Source organism: Pezoporus flaviventris, unplaced genomic scaffold (assembly GCF_033815535.1).
Source record: "Pezoporus flaviventris isolate CSIRO_AGI_PZ_B2104156 unplaced genomic scaffold, CSIRO_AGI_Pfla_v1 ptg000023l, whole genome shotgun sequence".
NCBI lineage: Eukaryota > Metazoa > Chordata > Aves > Psittaciformes > Psittacidae > Pezoporus > Pezoporus flaviventris.
Window position 1 is genome coordinate 5,844,850 of NW_026892571.1, and position 17,254 is coordinate 5,862,103.

Here is a 17,254-nt window from a genome sequence, read left to right on the forward strand (position 1 = left end):
CAGAGAAAAAGCAGGATGGAAAGAGATGAGAGATGAAGGGGATGGAAGAGGGATGGGATAGGGACAGAGGGAACGGGAGGCAGTGGGGAAAGGCTGGCTGGGGATCCCCTCTGGGTTCTCGGTGCCCTCCACCAAATGCCTGTGCTCAGATCTGTCCCTGTGTCCCCATGGCACGACCCTGGCATCCAGGGGCTCAGCATCCTCCACCTGACGTGGAACCCCACATGTCCCTGTGCCTGGGGACTGAGGCCCCACTGCCCCACATGCTCCCACACTCCAGGACCAGTGCCCCACCACCCCACATCACCCCAGCGCACCAGGGGCCACCGTGTCCCAGGACCATTGCCCTGTGAGTCCTCACCTCAGCGCTCCCAGTGCCCCTGTGCCCCAGCACTTCCCACGTCCCCCTGCTCAAGGACATGGCCCCCACTGCTCCCTGCGTCCCCCCTGTCCCCATGCGTGTCCCACCGCTTCGGACCACGAGGTGGCGCTGGGACACGGCGTTGGGGGCGTGGCTTGCCAGACAAAGAGGCGTGTCATAGGGCGGTCCAGAAGTGGGCGGGGTTTACGGGGGGCGGGGCTGTGGGCGGGGCCTCGGGAGGGGAGGGTCCGGTCGCGGCAGTTCCGGGCTCAGCACGCGCGGGGCGGGCCCTGGGTACCGGGAGCGCGGCCGGGGCTGGGATCGGGACCGGGCACCGCAGCGATGCAGCCGCCGCCGCGCAAGGTGAGCGCGGGCTCAGAGCGGGGCACGGGGCGCTGGGGACCGAGTTCTCCCCGGGTGCCAGCGGGGCCGGGACCTGCAGAGCGGGAGTCGCCCCCGGCGGACCCTCACCGGCGCTGGGCCCTGGCTGCCGGCGCCTGCAGCGGCACGCGGTGTGGTGGGCAGTGGGGACTCGTGCCGGGGCAGCTCAAGCCGGCAGGCCCGGCCCGGCCGGGGTCGCAGCGTCGCCGGGGTCTGAGCGGTGCTGTCCCGCAGGTGAAGCTCACGCAGGAGGTGCGGGTCCACGTCCTGGAGCAGCTCTCGGGCCTGCAGGGCAAGCAGCAGCGGGATGCTGAGCTGCTGGAGGACATCAGGTAGGGCCCTCGCTGGTCTGTGTGTGTCCCCTCCAGAGCTGAGACCGGGCAGCTCATCCCACGTGTGAGGCGAGGGCCCAGCCCGCCGGGCACGGCTCACCTTGAGCCTGCCGCGCCGAGGTCGTGGGCTCCATCACCCGCCGGGGTAGCCAGATGGGGGCATTGCGCGGTGGGGTGGTGGCAGGGGGGTGATGGCAGGGGTGGCACGTCCCTACCCTCCTGTGTGGGTCCTCACCAGCCCTCTGTGCCCGCTCCCCACAGGTCCTACAGCAAGCAGAGGGCTGCCATCGACAGGGAATACGGGCAGGTGAGGCGATGCCACCAGTTCAGGAACCGATGGGCTGGGGGGACATGAGACCAGGCTCCATCCTCCCTGTGTGGGGGGCTGTGGAGCAGAGCACAGCATCGCTAAGTGATGGGCAGAGTTGGAAATTATCCAGCCAACAGGGCTTGGCTGGTCCGTGTCAGCCATGGAGGGCTGTGGTGATGGGTGAAGCATATTCCCTGCTGGAGAGGGGGGTGCTGACACACTGACCACCTCAGGGCACCCACTGGGATGCTTTGCTGAGCACAGCATGCCTGAGCCTCACGTGTTTGGGGGGCCTGGAGGGAAAATCTTGCAGTGGGAGGAAGCTACTTGGCTCTGCTGTCTGCTGGGTCATCGCAGGGCTCTGCTGTTAAATGTCAGAGCCTTGGTTTGCTCTGTAAGATGTCCTCACAGCATCCCTTGGGCACAGCCTGCAGCGGAGTTGCATCCCCCCTCCCTGCACCTGGGCTCCGTGCCATCCTGCTCCCTCTCTGCTCTCCAATCTGGGGGGGACCATGCCCTCAAGGCTGGGGTCTTGCTTTGCTGGGGGCTCCTCTGCCCCACCTCTGCAGCCAGTGTCCCTCACTGGTGTCCCTTTGCCAGTCTTCTTTCCTAAAAGCCACAGTAAGGGGGTCATCTTATAGTAGTGGCTGCTTCCCAAAAAGCTTTTCCTGCAGGAAGCATGATGGGATCCCTGCTGACATCCAGCTGCTGTGAGATGTGTGCCCTCCCTGCGCTGATACCCATGGGGTGAACAGATGATGTGGGGGACCCCAGTTTCAGCCCCAGAGCGGGATGGTGGGTTGCTGGAGTGCTCAGCAGGGCTGGGGAGTGCTGGTGATGCTGGGTCTGTCCACAGGCACTGCAGAGGCTGGCAAGCCAGTTCGTGAAGAGAGACTGGCAGCGGGGCCGCGGCGAGGCCGGCGACTCAAGGTGGGAACAAGGGGCTGGGGCTGGGGCTGGCTGCGCACATCCATGGCCCTCCCAGCTGGGAGATGCCTAATGCCAACCAGGATTTCATCATCCCGGGGATGGGATGTAATGATGTACTGGGGACTGGGGACTCTGGCAGGGAGGCTGGAGGGAGCCCTGCCTTGTCCTAACCCTCATACCCTGCACAGGAGCGTGGTCGCTGTCTGGAGAGGTGTCATCGAGGGCACCGCGCATGCCGGGCAGGTCCGCGTCACCGCCTCGGAGAGCTACCGTGCCCTCGCCGCAGAGGCCGCCCGCACCGCCCGGCTCTCCAAGGAGAGGCTGCTCAAGAAGGTACCAGGATGAGGACATGTTCCCTGTGCCTGGGCAGTGGGGACAGCTCCTTGTGTCCCACTGCTGGTGCTCCCCACAGGGCATTGAGCGGCTGCAGAAGGCACAGGCAGAGCTCCTGGAGACGGTGAAGGAGCTGGACAAGGCAAAGAAGCAGTTCACCCACCTCCAGCGGAGCAATGAGGTGGCCAAGGACAAGGCGGCTGATGTGGAGGCTCGGTGAGCAGAGGGGATGGTGGGAGAGGGCTGCCATGGCTGCAGGGTGGGCTCACATCTCCTCTCCTACCCTCCCTAGGCTCCGGAAGAGCGACCGGAGGATATTTCACACCAAGGCCAGCCTGCAAAAGCTCAGTGCCAAGGTCAGCAGCACCACGTATCCAAACAGCAGGGTGCAGGGGGATGGGGTGGTAGCCCCCAGCCCATCACCGTCCCCTGCTCTCCCCATCCCTGCAGTTCTCTGCACGGCTGGCCGAGCACTCGAGGCAGCTCGCAGGGGTGCACAACGAGTACAGCTTTGCCCTGGTGTCTGCTACTGCCCACCTGGAGCACTACTGGCGTGTGGAGCTGCCGGCTGCCATGCAGGTAGGAGCTGCCTGGACCATCCAAGTCCCCTCCCGAGCTTCCTACAAGAAGCATCTCCCCAGTGCCGCTGCAAGGGGATGCAGCAGAGAAGGTCCTGGCGGTGCAGAGTCAGAGGGCAGGGATGCTCCCCAGGGGGTGCAGGTAGTGCTGGGGGGATGTGGGCAGTGCTATGGGTGGTTCCCACCCGCTTTCCTGCAGGCACTGGACGGTGACCTCTACGAGAGGCTGCGGGAGCACTTGTCAGCAGCCAGCCGGACGGAGGTGGAGACCTGCCGGGCCACACGAGACTGCTTCCAGGGCGTTGCGGAGGCATCTGCACGGGTAACAGTCCCCCCTCCAGGAGCTGGGTAAGGCAGGAGGGGATGGACGAGCCCCCAAGCCTCACACTGCTCCACTGCTGCAGGTGTGCCGGGAGCAGGACCTCATCCTCTTCCTGCAGGAGCATCCCTCCTTCACCCTGGCCCCCGAGCAGCGCCTCCAGCTCACTGGGCTAGAGGAGGTAGGTGGTGGGTGATGGGATATCACAGCAAGGTTGGGGGGCTGCATAGCCAGCCCCTTCTCAGCCACCCTGTCCTCACCCAGGTATGCCTGCTGCCACCTGGGGATGACGGGGCCAGCCTGGAGAAGGAGGCACGGCGCTGGGCTACACGGGTGGCCCGGGACCGCAAAAACAAGGTGCACAGTGAGGAGGTGGGTGCTGTCCTTCCCCACGGAGCACAGGGAGTTCAGTGAGGGGCTTTCCTTGTTTTCTCCCCTGCTCCCACTTTCCCATTGACCTGTGGTGCCCACTTAGGTGCTGCAGCGGCTGGAGGCCAGGCGGCAGCAGGTCACAGAGGTAGAAGCAGCTGCCGTGGAGCGGCAGATGGAAGAAGTGAGGGAGAGCATCCGGAAGGCAGAGGTGGGTCCCTCTGTCAAGGATGCTCAGGGTGGGTTCCAGGTCTGTCACCCACAGGGTGGCGGATGCAGGGATGGGAGCTGTGGTGGGTGCAGGGATGGGAGGTGTGGATGCAGGGATGGGAGGTGTGGTGTCTGGGGATGCTCTGCCACTATGACAATCATGCTGGGGACAAGGGGTGATGGGGCTTGCTGGGCTGTCCCTGCACCCCATAGGTGTCCCCATAGACCTGGACAATGTGTGTGCACAGGTGAGCCGAGTGAAGGCAGAGGCACGGCTGGCGCTGCTGCGGGCAGCAGGGCTGGATGTGGACACTTGGCTGGCAGGGGCCATGGGGGGGGCAGGAGAAGAGGCTCCCACAGGCCTGGATCCAGCTGAGTTCGATGACTACGAGGACAGTGACGAGCCAGATGAGGACGATGAGCCTGGCCCTGCTGCCCGCACCTATCCCTACACCTGTCGGGTGATCTTTGGGTACCAGGTACAACCGTGGGTGTCTATCCTTTACCCTGCCTGCCCGGGGCCAGCACCCTCAGCATCCCTGCCGCTTTGTTGCCTGTACCCTGCAGGGCTGCCAGGCAGACGAGCTGTCCATCACCCAGGGAGAGGAGCTGGAGATCATCGAGGATGGGGACGCAGAGGAGTGGGTGAAGGTGGGAATGAGATGAGTCCCTCTACCATGCTGGGGGGGGGACACATTATGGAGGTCCCTGGTGCTGTCCCCTCTCCGGGGGCTGGGATGGTTATATGGCTTCTGTCCCCTCAGGCTCGAAACAAGGCCGGCCAGGTTGGCTACGTCCCTGAAAAGTACCTACTGTCCCTGGGGGGTGAGCCAGGGGCCGGGGCTGGTCCTCCGGGACCTTCTGCATTGCACCGTCAGCTCTCCAGCATCATGGCTGCAGAACTGGTGCTGGAGCCTGGAGGTGGGTGCTGGAGCATTCCCCCAGCCCTGGGGATGGGGACAGGTCACCCAGAGTGTGCCGAGCCCCTGCCCCATCCTCCCCACAGCCTGGCTCGTGCGAGCTCTGTATGACTATGAGGGGCAGAGCCCTGAGGAGCTGAGCTTCCCCGAGGGGGCCATCATCCGGGTGCTGCCCCGCACTGCCGGCGAGGTGGACGATGGCTTCTGGACGGGTGACTTTGATGGCCGCATTGGTGTCTTCCCCTCGCTGGTGGTGGAGGAGCTCACCGGGGCGCGGGGGCCAACTGGGCAGGTCTGTGGTCCAGAGCCCTTGTGTCCCCTTGGTGTGGGGCAGCCCCAGTCTTGTGCAGTGGCTGCTGGGAGTTAGACCCCCCCCTTCCCACTGTTCCCATCCCTCTTGGCTCTGTCTTCCCAGGAGCTGCCGTCGCCATCCCCACCGCCCTTCTCCCCTCCTGGCCTCGCACCCGGGGCCAGCCTGGTCCCCAACCCCTCTCCTGAAGCATCATCGCTGGGAGGTGAGTGCTGGGGGTCTGGGAAGGAGCCAGGAGCAGGCAGAGAGCTGGGCTGAGCTGCTGCACACTTCCAGGTTGCCGGCAGGACGGCGCGGGCAGCGGGCAGAGCTCTCCGGACCTGGCAGCCACCCGCCTCCGGCCAGTAAGCCCCACCACAGCGATGCTGTGACCCCAAACCTGCCCCCAGCCCTCCTGTAACAGGGGACAGCACCATCTGTGTGCTTTGGGGGGGTCTGAAGGGTGATGGGTGGCCTTGGTACCGCTTCCCTCCTCTCTCCACAGCTCCGAGCACCACCACCACCACCAGGCAGAGCCCCAGAGCCTGACCTCGAGCTACCCTTCAGCTGACCCTGCAAGGTCCCACCTCCCTCCCTGCTCCTCAACTCACTTCACCCCGGCGAGCCCCCATGGGCTGCTGTCCTGCAGCAGGGGCTTGCGCCACCTCCTACCCTGAGCTGGTCTCTCCACGGGCCGCATCCTGCCCAGCACCGCTTGCAGAGTGGTCCTGCATCCCTTTACAGCACGTGGCATCCTCACAGCCCCTCTATAGGCGTGTTCAGTGCTAAGGCTGGGCCCCACCTCACCCACCTCTTGCCTCTGCCCTTTCCATCACCCATGCAGCCCTAGTGCAGCCCTGGTTCCTGGGGGTGCTGAGCCCTGGGGTCATCTCCCCACAGGCAGGAGTGGGCACTGGGGGCTGTGCCCCAATAAAGCCAGTTAAGCCTCTGCCGAGGGATTCAGCAGCTTTAATGGTTTTAGCTTGTCTATGTACAGTGCGGTTACACACCAAAGCTCGCTGCGGGCACGGGGGCTGCCCGCTGGCCTGGCTGCAATCCTGCGCCCCCCGGGCCAGGCTCCAGCCCTTTCTGTGCTGGGAATGGGGCTGGAAGCTCCTCTCTCCGCCTCATCCCGCAGGGACCTGGCCGGGTCCCTTGCCGGTGCAGGATGTGTGCCTGTGCCCGCTCTGCGTGGCCAAGGTGCCCGGGGGGGCTGTGCTCTGTGGTGAACGTGCTGAGTGGGTTGGGGGGTGCTGTCCCACACCCTGGGGGAGCTCAAGCTGCTGCCTCCATCCCTGCCCCTCTCTGCAGCCCCTCGGGTCCATCCTTCCCCTGGCACTGGGTGGGCAGTGGGGACCGGGTCCTGTCCTGCCCCTGCCAGGCCGGGGGGTGTCTCCGGGGCAGGTGCAGTGGGTGGGAGTCGGGTACCTATTGCCAATGGGATGAGGTCTGGCGCCGAGTGCGTTGTCTGTAACGTCGGCGTGTCGCTCCGGCCATGCCAAGCGCGTAGCTGCCAACCCGGGGCCGGGGCCGGCTGCCCCACGGGTACCCCATGGCAGAGCCCCCAGCCTGGCGGGGGTCAGGGGCTGAGCACCTCCTGTCCGCGCTCCAGCCAGGAGCGGAGAGGAGCTGTAGGGAGAGAGGCAAGAGGATAGGGATTGTCCCTGTGGCCACAGCATCCCCCATCAGCCACAGGCTGTCCTGGCCCTGTGTCTGCCCAGAGCCAGCATCATTGCCTGGGGCTGGGCACACTGATAACAGGACCTGCCTGTGCAGGACCCAGGGCACTGGGAACCAACCCTCCTGGAGCAGGGGTTCATCCTCTCTCCATCACCAGGCCATGACCCACTAGAGCAGGGTCACTGCCGCTTCCCACCCCAGCCATCACCCAGGGACTGGGGACAAGCACTCACGTCACACGGTTGCTCCTCGGTCCTGCACCACAGCACTGGGCTCCTGTGGGATAGAGGAGGGATGTGGATGTCAGTGCTCCTGTGGGAGCAGGGTGCTGGGGTAGGGGTTCTGGTCTCCATTGGCCACAGCAGTGATCCATGGGCCAGTGAGCAGAACCCTGCTGAGGCTCCAGGAGCTGACAACAGCACAAACACCATCTTGCTGCCTTTCTCCATCACCTGCAGGACACATTGAGCAGCACCTAACAACCCTCATGGTGGCCCTGGCTGGGACCTAAGGATGAGGGAGCACCAGAGTGGTGTCAGGGCTTGCTGACAGACGTTCTAGTGGGGTCCCATTACTGTTCTCCTGGGACTCCATGTCCTGGAGCTCACCAAAGCAACAGCCCAAAGCCTGGTGCAGGGTCCAAGGCAAGAGCCTGGCACCGCAGAGGAGAAAGAGGAGAAAAAAGTCACCATGTCCCTGGGCTTGCCCTGCATGTAACTGCTTCCCCAGTGATCAGAGGGGCCACAGCTATTGCCCAAGGCACAGAGGGTCATGGGAGGAAGGAGGACCTGCCACTACCTCTCCAGGTCTCTGGAAAAGGGCTGCAGCCCATCGGCTCTGTCCTGTGTGGATGCCTTGTGTTGCCCTTCATGAAACAGTTGGAACCTTCCAGCCTGTCCCCCAGAAAGCAAAGAGGACCAATAAACGCAGTGAGTTCCTGCCTTTTCCTTAGCCTGCCTTCAGCCAGGCACCTTTCCCTGGCTCTTCAATGTTGATGCAGTCAGCTCCATCCCATCTCCCTGCCAAGGGCTACAAGCATGGTCCATTCCTGGCCCATGGAGCTCCAGCACAGCCAGCCCCAGGGAATGGCTCTGGCTCTTTATCCAGATGGTTTGCTTCCCTTTTCTTCCAAGGGCTTTGCCACACGTGTCCAGTGCTGGTTTGGTGGGATGAGCCAAGGCCAGCTCCTGGGGCTGCTGATGCAGGTGGGGTGATGTTGCATGAGCTGCCTTCCCCAGCTCCCTTCAGAAAAGCCTTTCTCCATAGCCACAGGTGAGTGAATGGGCACATTGGGTGGCTGCTGCCACCACCAACAGCCTCATTTGCTCATTGATGACAGCCACTGACAGGGAGTAAATCCCCTAAAGTGGGAGCTATTGATGGCCAAGCAAATGGTGTCCTCGCCAGTGCTCTCTGGCACCTCCAGCAGGGTGGCTGGGTGGGATGGTTGGGAGATATGTGGGTGCTGGGAGCTCCAGCTATGGTGGCCTCCTGTCTGAGCACAGCCAGCACCAGGCCCCCTGGAGCAGGGAAGAACAACCAAGAACTGACCGGTTGCTTTTGCCATCTCCTAGACTTCAAGGCAAGAAAGGCTCCTGATGCTATCTGTCCCTGCCTGGACATTGTGCAGGTGCCATGTTGAACACTGTGGTGAGGCTACAGTTTCGGAGGGACCAAGCTATGTGCAGTGATAGAGCTCCCGCAGGTCAAGCCACCCCAACTACAAAACTCATCCCTTCCCCTAGGGGCAGCTGGCAGCAGGTCTGCAGCATCTCCCATGCAAGCCAACCAGTGACCTGCCTTTGCCGCAGCAGTGCAGGTACTGGTGGGATGGGGACTGTCACAGTGACTGCATCCCCCAGACATTAGAAACAGATGGAATCAAGAAAGATGAGCAGAAACAGGGTGGCAGGCCAGGTCCCATGACACAGCTCACACCACACTGGGGCTGGTTGATGTCAGCAGCACTTGGGATGCTGAGCCACAACCCAAACCCCCCAGCCCAGAGGACCCCACAGGGACAAGGAAGAGGAGGAACCCACCTTCTGCCCCACATCCCCCACTGCGGGCTGTTTCCTGCTGCTGTCATCTCTTCCCAAGTCATCAACCTGCTCATGCAGACTCAGGCTCCCGTGAATATCCGACACTTCATCTGCCGACCCCAGTCCGGTCTCCTCCAGGCAGATGCTGGCTCCTTCCTGCACCAGCGCTCCCGGGATGCTGGGACTCGACCCTCCGAGCATCCGCTGGCTCAGGAGCTTCCTCTGGCGACTGGTGCTGCCGGGAGCAGTGCCAGCATCCTGCAGGGATCCCGCCGTGCCGGAGCGCTTGCCCGCCCGCCGGCTGTCGCGAGGGCCGGAGCTGGCTGGTGTGTCTGGGGCCGGGGTGGTGGAGCAGCTCTGCCCCCCGCTTTTGCCACCCTGGACACCCTTCTGGACGTCTCCGTTCTGCAGGCCACCCGTGGGGACAGTCCCATTGCGCGCCGGCTCCCGCTGGAGCCGCTCGCTGCTGTGCTCCATCTCCTCCGTGCTCAGCTCCCGGCTGCCGTCGGGCAGGGGCCCATCCTGCTGCTCATGGAAAGTGGGTTTCTTCCCGATGTGTGTGACACGAAACCTGGAATTGGGGCAGGATGGATCAAAATCCTTTCCCTTCTTTTCCCCAGCTGTACTCCCAGCTTGCCTGCACCTCCAGCCTTGGATCTCCTCTCTTTGTCATCAACTGGTGATGATCTCCAACCTTCCAGACCCACTCAACACCACTGGCCCCCACTCTAGCCATGCCCCCACTGACTTAATCCCATTTCCCCCTTTATTTTTGGCAGAACAAATACAGAAAGATGAAAAAGGTCTATCCAGATGTCGTCTGGTGCAGGCACTGCCAGCCTGTTCTCCCTGTAAGATGGGTCACAGCTCTTGGAAATGCTCCAAGATGCAACCTGGATGAGCAGGAGCTTGCACAGAAACTCAGGTGTTGATTCAGAAGGTGAAATACAAACCTGCTAAGCCTGGTAAGGAGGGGATGGCCATGAAGAGCTGCATGGAAGTTGGTCTGACACCCTCAAAGGATTAGTTTATAATGAGGTGATGCAGTATTGCACGTGGGGAGGAGAAGTTGGGGATCTACCATAACTTTGGGATTTGTGAGGCATAATGCATAGGCAAAGCCTAAGTCTGAATTGCAAGCAAGCTGATTGTGACCAACACTGTGATTCCTCTTTGGAGGCAAGGCAAGCGACTGCTGGACCAGCAGATGGGAAGGCTCTTCCATGTGAGCTGGTGTCCACCAGCCAAGGAAGACTGATCCCACCACAGAGATCTCTCGCAGTCCATGACTCACCCAGCAGCTCTGTGCTTAAGCCACACATGGAGAAGCTGCAGATGGCTCTGGCTGTGTGGAAGCTCAGCTGCGAGCCAGCACTGGGGCAAAACACAACTTCAGCAGCAAAATTCAGCTGGGGCTGAAAGAACAGGGCCCAAAAGTCAAGGACATGGCAGTACAGCCACTCGGAAGGAAGGAGCTGAGAAGGCCCAAGAGATAAGAAGAGATGCCAGATGAGATGCCAGAGGTAAAGGAGATGACTGCCAGGCTGAGGACCCAGTGGCAGTCTGTGGGCAGCACAGACCCCTCTGCAGATTGCTCTTCATTGGAAGGGTCAGGAAGAGAAATGCTCCAGCTCCAGACGAGGTACTCACAGGACTGCTCTGGTCAGGCCAAGCAGCAGCAAATGTGACCTTTCAGGTCTATCCAGATAATTGGAGATAAGGCACCAAGCACTGCTATTCGGGAAGACCAGAGAATGTTCCAGACCTGAAGAGGGCCAGGGAGCAGGCACAAGCGACAAGACCATTGAGCAATGCCAGCCTGGAGGAGCCAGAAACAGGTTCAAAGGAACAGGCAGGGTTCGAACTGGAGGGGGCACAAGAGGTAACGTAGCCAGCTTCTGTGTGGTGAGGGGAAAGGCAGGAGAGCGCTGTCTCCTCGTCAGCATCACTGGGGCATTTGACTCAGTAGGATGGGACACTGTGGCTGACTGGGCTAAGGATGGAGGGTCAGACCCTCCAGTGGACAAACTGCCACTGACAACTGGCTTCGAGAAAGCCCTGAGATAAATGTAAGTCAATAATGTAAGAGTGCAGATCATATAACGCTGATTGCCTCAGAATTACGGAGTCATTTAGGAGCAAAGAGCCCTCAGGAGGTCTCCAGTCCAACCCTCTGCTCGGAACCAGGCCACCTCCCACCCTCAGGCAGGTTGCCCAAGGCCCAGTCCAGTCTCCAAGGCTGGAGACCCCTCTGCTCCTCTGGGCCCTGCCACAGGGCTGCACCATTCTCATAGTGAAAGGGTTTTTTCCTTACGGATTTTCTGGATTTCTCCTGCTGCAGCTTTTGGCCACTGCCTCTTCCCTGTGCATCCCTGGGAGGAGTCAAGCTCCACCTCCATTTAAACTCCCCCATCCCTTTGCGTAGTTTTAGAGAGCAATTAGATCCCCCTCTATTACTTCTTCAGGCTAAATAAACACGATTCCCTCAGCAGCACCTCACATGCCACATGCTTCAGCCCCTGGTGATCTTGTGGACTTTCGCTATCTTCCTTCCTTTCCACTCCACTAGGGATGAGGCTGTGCCTACCAGCTGCCAACCAGACTCAGTCTATGAGCTGTAGGTAACAGGGAAGGGTGCTGGACTCTCAACCACCATGTCCAAGACAAAAGCAACAGCAAGAAAAACAAAACTTGAGGATTGCAACAGAAGAGGTGGGTTAAAGGAGCTTTTGTCTGTAGCATCAGTCATGAGTCAAAGCACTTTATGCAATCAAGATATTCCTAGTAAATAAGGTACAGCAAGGGCAGTCCCAGAAGAGTCATCCAAGATCTGGAAGAGCAAAGGGGCCAGTTTGGAAATAAGAACCAGAATCTGGAGGTAGTTTTGTATCTCATGGTCTCACAGGACCCTTGGCGCTTGGACCTCATAGCAAGGAGATCCGGGAAGTGGAAACTTCAAATACGATCTTGGAGAGATGCTATGACTGCACCATGGAGAAGGCTGGTATGACACAGGATATTAGCAAGGTTGAAGAGAGAAAAAACATTTGCAGGAAGGTGCCTGTTGGAAAGGAAACCATCTTCTCTGGCACTCAGAGGTCACTGAGAGATTGACAAGAGCATGGCTAAAGGACACAGAGAAGTAGATGGAGCTGGGTACTAGCCAGGGAATGAGTAGCCATGAGTATGCAATTGTGCAGAGATCTGGCCACCAACCACCACAACCGAGGACACCTGACAGCTACAGGCGAAGAGGAAGTCAGAAGCCATCAGCCACCATAAAGTGAGATCGTAGCTGGAGTTCAGCATGGGGAGGTTCAGCATGTGTCTCCCCCAGCTCCCCATAAAGCCCCCAGTTCACCTGCCTACTGAAACTCCTAGCTGTGATGGTGGAAAACCCCAAAGCTCACCCCCGTGATGCCCACTCTGGCTCAACATCACCATGAACAACCGTCTGTCTGGACCACAATGCGCAGCTTCAGCAGGTCTTACGCTCTGATGAAGACCCACTGTAGGATCTGAGCACAGCAGAGCTCTGTGTCTCACCAAGGTGTCCATCCAGGGACCAGCAGTTGCTCATCACCCTGCTCTGGTCAGCACAGCAGTGAGGAGCTGAGCCCTGGAGGACTTAGCTGGGGAATGGGGTAACCTGGGCAATGCTGCAGATGGTACTAAAGGTTATGGATTACACAGAGACCACAGGAAGTCCCTTGAGGTGAAACCAGTTGGGGACTGGAAAAGTATCTGTGGCAAGTATGAGGTACACTCCCCTGTTATGTTCCTGCCATGTCAATTACAGTAGTCATTTGACAGAGACCTGGAGGAGCACAGCCACCCTTTCATTCTGATGGTGGCTGGTAACTTGGACCTGGGTCCTGCTGTCTCCTCTCCTTCCTGAGATCCCTAAAACTTGGGGTCACTGCTGCTGTTGGGCAGCTAGAGTCCTGCTTGCAAATAGCTGGGACAGCAGGCTTTGAAAGGACATGGATCTGGGGCTCTGCCCAGCACTGAGTCAGCAGAACAACACAGGCTTGAGTCACCTTCCTCAAGGAGAAGGAGGGAAGCCACCACATGAGCATCATGGCCTGCCACATACCACAGGCATTTCCAGGTCCAAGAGGCACCTGGGTCCTCAGGACTGCAAGTAGGGAAGGGGAAAGGATCAAGGGGACTGAGAAGACTCTACATGATGCTCTACATGAGACGGGCTGTGTCTGGCAAGTGTCACTGAAGTACCTGCCCACTGAGAAGACGGTGGTCTCTCCAGGATGCATCTTGCCTTTGCCATCCTTGGACCGTCCTTGTCGATGCAGCGGGTGCCTCTTCCTCTTGCTGCAGTGGATGCAGGGGGCCTGCGTGGAGCCCAGATGCACTGTGTGGTGATGTGGTGGGCCCCCGTCCTGGCTGTTACGGTGGGGACAGAGGCTGCAAATAGAAGGATGTGACAGGTCATGTTATCTGGATACTTCCCAACCATGGAGCAGCCTCACTGCAGCAAGCCTTGAGAAGCAGCAGCTCTGAAGGGGACCTCCTGTGGGGAGAGGAATGAAGAAGAGCTAATCCCCTTGACAGTGGGGTAAAGCAACCCTTGGGAGAGCAGGACTTATTGGGAAGATGCTTTGTAACACCCTGGAAAGGGGCTGGCTGCAGCCTCTAAACCAAGGTGATACCCAAAGGCTGCTCCTCCCTTACTTCCCACGAGCTGGTATAGGCTTTCCTCACCTGGGCACTGGCACTGGGATGTCCCCTTCATTGTCCCCCAGCATCTCCTTGAGGGCTTCCGCATTTGCTGAAGAGAGAGGAAGAAGGGAATGCATCAGCTGAAGCGGTCAGCACATCTCCAGGCCAGCCCTAGGAAGTGCTCACCTTCATTTTGTATGATGCACCTCACAATCTTCTCCACAGTGTCCTCATTCAGCTCCTCCTCTTCATCTGGAAAGAGAAAACGTGGCACTGAGGGCTGGGATTTGGGCACCAGTCCCTCCCCAGAGCAGCCATGTCAACAGAGAGGTTGGAGAAGCCTCGTGTCCCCATCAAGCTGGGAAACCCATGGGGAGCAGCAGATCCCTCACCCTGGAAAAGAAATGGCTAAACCAGGAGCCATGTGTGTGTGGAGACACATACAGGGGTCGTGTTGCACCTTCAGAACTGCGGGCATCACGAGAAATGAGTGGGGAGAAGGTTCAAAACAAATTAAGAGTCCAGCCCTGGAGCCCCTGGCTGTAGGATGCTGCTGGTGCTGAGTGTCCAAGGGTAAACAGGACAAGTTCACAGTAAAGAAACCTACTGGGGCCTGTTAAATACGGAGAAGCCATCTCTGATGGAGCAAACCAGGAGCTGCACACTTTTAGAAGCCTAACAGACTGTTCTGGGGAAGCTTGGCTTAGTGTCTGCTCCATTGTGGTATTCAACCCCAGCATCCTTAACCTGCTTCTGGCCACTGTCAGAGGCAGGACGCTTGGCTGAGTGGACCAGCCCAGTTCACAGCGTTACATGTTCCAGTGAGCAGATCAGAGCCATGGTCTGGAGGGCAGCTGCCTCAAAGAGCATGGTCAAGGGCTACCACCGTAATCCTGGGAGCCCATGGAGATGTTTCCCTTGGCTGCGGCATATCCAGTGGGCAAAGCCAATCCTGGAAAGTTCAGACACCGTCTCCATATGCAGCCAAGTCAATTAAGCCAAAGGAGTGTATCCAAGGACACTGGTGAGCTGGAGAAGCCACGTTACCTTCCTGTGCATGACAGAAGTGGTAACAGGAGGTGCTGATCCCCCCAAGCACTGGCGATGGCACAGGGAAGGTGGAGGAGGCATGCAGCACCATTTGACCTGCAGAAGCAGCCAGAGGAACGTGTCTTCTCCATTTCAGCAGAGGTTCATGAAACCATTAAAAGTCAGATCTTGCTTGGACCAAGCTCTAGCTTGAACCCACACTTGATGCTGCAGTGACTTCCCAGTCTAACTACCCAAGAGTGACTTACAGTGAAGTGATGGAGAAAAACCCTAAAAGTCACCTTCCAGCTCCAGCCTTCATGAGCACAGCAGGGACTCGAAGAAGACATGAGTGATAGCAAACACCAGGCTGCCTCCATGCTGGACCTCCTAATGCCAAAGGGGCAGAGGGACAGCTGGCTGAGGGATACTTTCTTTCTAGGGGACATGGGACACAATTTAGGTGCTGGGGATTCAGCAGGACCTGGCTGTTCATCAGCATTATCTTTTGGTGATTATGTTGCTTTGGGAAGAGCCACATGCTGGTTCCCACCTCCTTGACACCACCAGACTTTCCAGCCTGTGGAGCCAGCAGTTCACAGGGCTCTCCAGACAACAACACTCCCAATCCCCAGGGAACACCGCACTGCCCACCCCTTTTTCCTAGCCCAGCAGCACGTGATGGGTAATCCTCCCATCCCCAGCCCACATCACAGGAGTGTGTTTAAAGGAGCATCAATCCACACCAAGCAAAAGATAACATCGGATCCCCACTGAGCCCCCGAGCCCCAGTACTCACTGGCCTGGAGCTCCGCCAGCACGTCTTTATTATCTGGGTCGAGCTCGTCCCGGAAAGTCCGGCACCGGTAACCCTTCTTCTTCAGGACATGGCAGATCAGGAAACCCACCAGCCCCATGATGAAGAAGACAAGGACGAGGAGGAAGACCATAGACAGGCTGTGCTGGGGGTCTGTCTCCCCATCGTCGGTGCTGTGCTGGTCTGACATGCGGATCTAGGAGAAGGCGGAAGGCAGTTCAAAGAACACAGTGCTCATCCCCCATGCCCATCCTCTCCCTCCTCTTCCTCCTGTCCACCTTCAGCAAGAGCCACAGAGGTGGCTCCGCGCAGTCTCCCAAGGACACTGCTGCCCCACACGCACCCGGCAAGAAGCATCCCAAGGGCAGCGGTGGCAGCATCCCCGCAGGCCTGCCCGGCCCCCGGCTGCGGCGCTTCCCCATCCCTTGCAAGCAGCTTCCCAAGGGCATCTGTTCCCCGGCCTCCTCCGGGCTCTGCGGCGAGCGGCGTCACCCCGCTCGCCCTTGCAGGAGGATGAGCACCCTCATCGCACAGCGCCGACCCGCCACCCCCTCCATCCCTCGCTACTCACGGCCGGGGGCCTCCACCCGCACAGGCAAAGGCAGAGGCAGGGCAGGCAGGGAGCCGCGGCAGCCGGGCAGGCGGAGGGCCGAGCCGGCCGGCAGCTCCAGCATCGTCCGCCCGCAGAACCGAGCTCATTCCCTGCGCCCCGGCTCCCCTGGGCTTTCCCATCTCCCTTCCCGGGGGCTCAGAGCGCGGCCGCCCGCTCGCCGGTTCCACTTCCCGGTAAGAGGCAGGGTGTCCCCCGGCTGTCCCCGCTGCTGCTGCGGTACCTGGGCCTGCGGTCCTCCGCAGCGCTCTCCTCTTCACCTTCACCTGCCTCCTAGCAACCCCGCATCCCTGCGGCCCGGGACCGCGGCGAGCATCCTCTGGCCCCCCGGCTCCCGGCTGCCTCTTCCTTCCTTGGAAGGAGCCGAGCTGCTCCTGGGAGACGCGGCAGCCCGCCGCTGCCTGACAGCGAGAGCAGCCCGCCTGTCCCGGCGCTGGGAAGAATCACTCCGAAGTGGTATCAGGGGAGGAAGGTGCGGAGGGAAGCTCAGGGAAATGCCGGCGGCTGCAGCGGGGAGCAAACAGGAACGCCGCTCAGGGAAGCCGACGCTGGCAAGCTGCTGCCCGCCCCGGGGCGAATAACCTCACCCACATGCGAGCCAGCCCTGGTTCCCCCGGTACCCTCCTTTCCTAAGCGCTCGGCGATTTTTAGAGCAGTGAGCCGTGGTGATGGGGGGGCACAGGGGTAGAAGTGGGGCTCAGCTACACCAGGACTGGTCCTGCACCGGTGTGTGCAAGCAGAGAGGGGTGCAGACACCCTCACTATGATCACAGTGCTGAGGACAGGGTGGAAAGGGAGCCCCTGGAGACCCCACAGCCCAACCCTCTGCCCCAGCCAACGATCTCTCCCTCCTTCCTCAAAAAGGATGGCTGAGTCATTTGAAATCTCCAGCTGTGGTGGTCCCAGGACCTCCCTTTCCATCTCCACCGCATTATGCTCACTCTGGGAGGCTTCACCCAACTCTCCTTTCCTACTACAACCTAGGCTTGCTCCTCTCCATCCTTAGCCCACCTGCCAGTTTTCCACCTAGACCCTGAGAAGCACAGGCAACTCTCCCACCCCAT

General features: G+C 60.1%; 2 protein-coding genes across 4 annotated transcripts; one reads left to right on the top strand and one right to left on the bottom strand.

Moving 5' to 3' along the window:
* The first annotated feature begins 660 nt into the window (after window positions 1-660).
* On the top strand, window positions 661-6,282 carry FCHSD1 (FCH and double SH3 domains 1). 2 transcript variants are annotated; one of them, XM_061456477.1, is made up of 19 exons: window positions 661-724; window positions 977-1,074; window positions 1,336-1,381; window positions 2,241-2,314; window positions 2,503-2,647; window positions 2,727-2,863; window positions 2,940-3,003; window positions 3,098-3,226; window positions 3,425-3,547; window positions 3,630-3,725; window positions 3,809-3,916; window positions 4,020-4,124; window positions 4,372-4,602; window positions 4,691-4,774; window positions 4,888-5,044; window positions 5,130-5,335; window positions 5,459-5,558; window positions 5,630-5,697; window positions 5,838-6,282. In XM_061456477.1, exons 1-19 carry the CDS (start codon window positions 704-706, stop codon window positions 5,901-5,903), a joined length of 2,058 nt encoding a protein of 685 aa, XP_061312461.1. In that variant the 5' UTR covers window positions 661-703; the 3' UTR covers window positions 5,904-6,282. The 2 variants fall into 2 exon arrangements, with proteins under 2 accessions (XP_061312461.1, XP_061312462.1); XM_061456478.1 differs by lacking the exon at window positions 4,372-4,602.
* A 4-nt stretch (window positions 6,283-6,286) lies between these two features.
* Window positions 6,287-16,834, bottom strand: RELL2 (RELT like 2). Of its 2 annotated transcripts, none has more exons than XM_061456480.1 (8): window positions 16,414-16,834; window positions 15,563-15,776; window positions 13,921-13,986; window positions 13,777-13,843; window positions 13,291-13,479; window positions 9,055-9,625; window positions 7,246-7,288; window positions 6,287-6,961 (listed from the first exon to the last, which is right to left on the bottom strand). In XM_061456480.1, exons 2-7 carry the CDS (start codon window positions 15,768-15,770, stop codon window positions 7,247-7,249), a joined length of 1,143 nt encoding a protein of 380 aa, XP_061312464.1. In that variant the 5' UTR covers window positions 15,771-15,776; window positions 16,414-16,834; the 3' UTR covers window positions 6,287-6,961; window position 7,246. The 2 variants fall into 2 exon arrangements, with proteins under 2 accessions (XP_061312464.1, XP_061312465.1); XM_061456481.1 differs by lacking the exon at window positions 16,414-16,834 and adding an exon at window positions 16,152-16,369.
* Between the last annotated feature and the right edge of the window lie 420 nt (window positions 16,835-17,254).

Coding starts and splice junctions, on each gene's coding strand:
- RELL2 (XM_061456480.1), bottom strand. CDS start 15,770: ATGTCAGACCAGCACAGCACCGACGATGGGGAGACAGACCCCCAGCAC. Junction 13,480..13,776: donor ATCCCAGTGCCAGTGCCCAG/GTGAGGAAAGCC, acceptor TTCTATTTGCAG/CCTCTGTCCCCACCGTAACA. Junction 9,626..13,290: donor ACCGTCTTCTCAGTGGGCAG/GTACTTCAGTGA, acceptor CCCCAATTCCAG/GTTTCGTGTCACACACATCG.
- FCHSD1 (XM_061456477.1), top strand. CDS start 704: ATGCAGCCGCCGCCGCGCAAG. Junction 2,864..2,939: donor GCGGCTGATGTGGAGGCTCG/GTGAGCAGAGGG, acceptor TACCCTCCCTAG/GCTCCGGAAGAGCGACCGGA. Junction 5,336..5,458: donor CGCGGGGGCCAACTGGGCAG/GTCTGTGGTCCA, acceptor CTGTCTTCCCAG/GAGCTGCCGTCGCCATCCCC.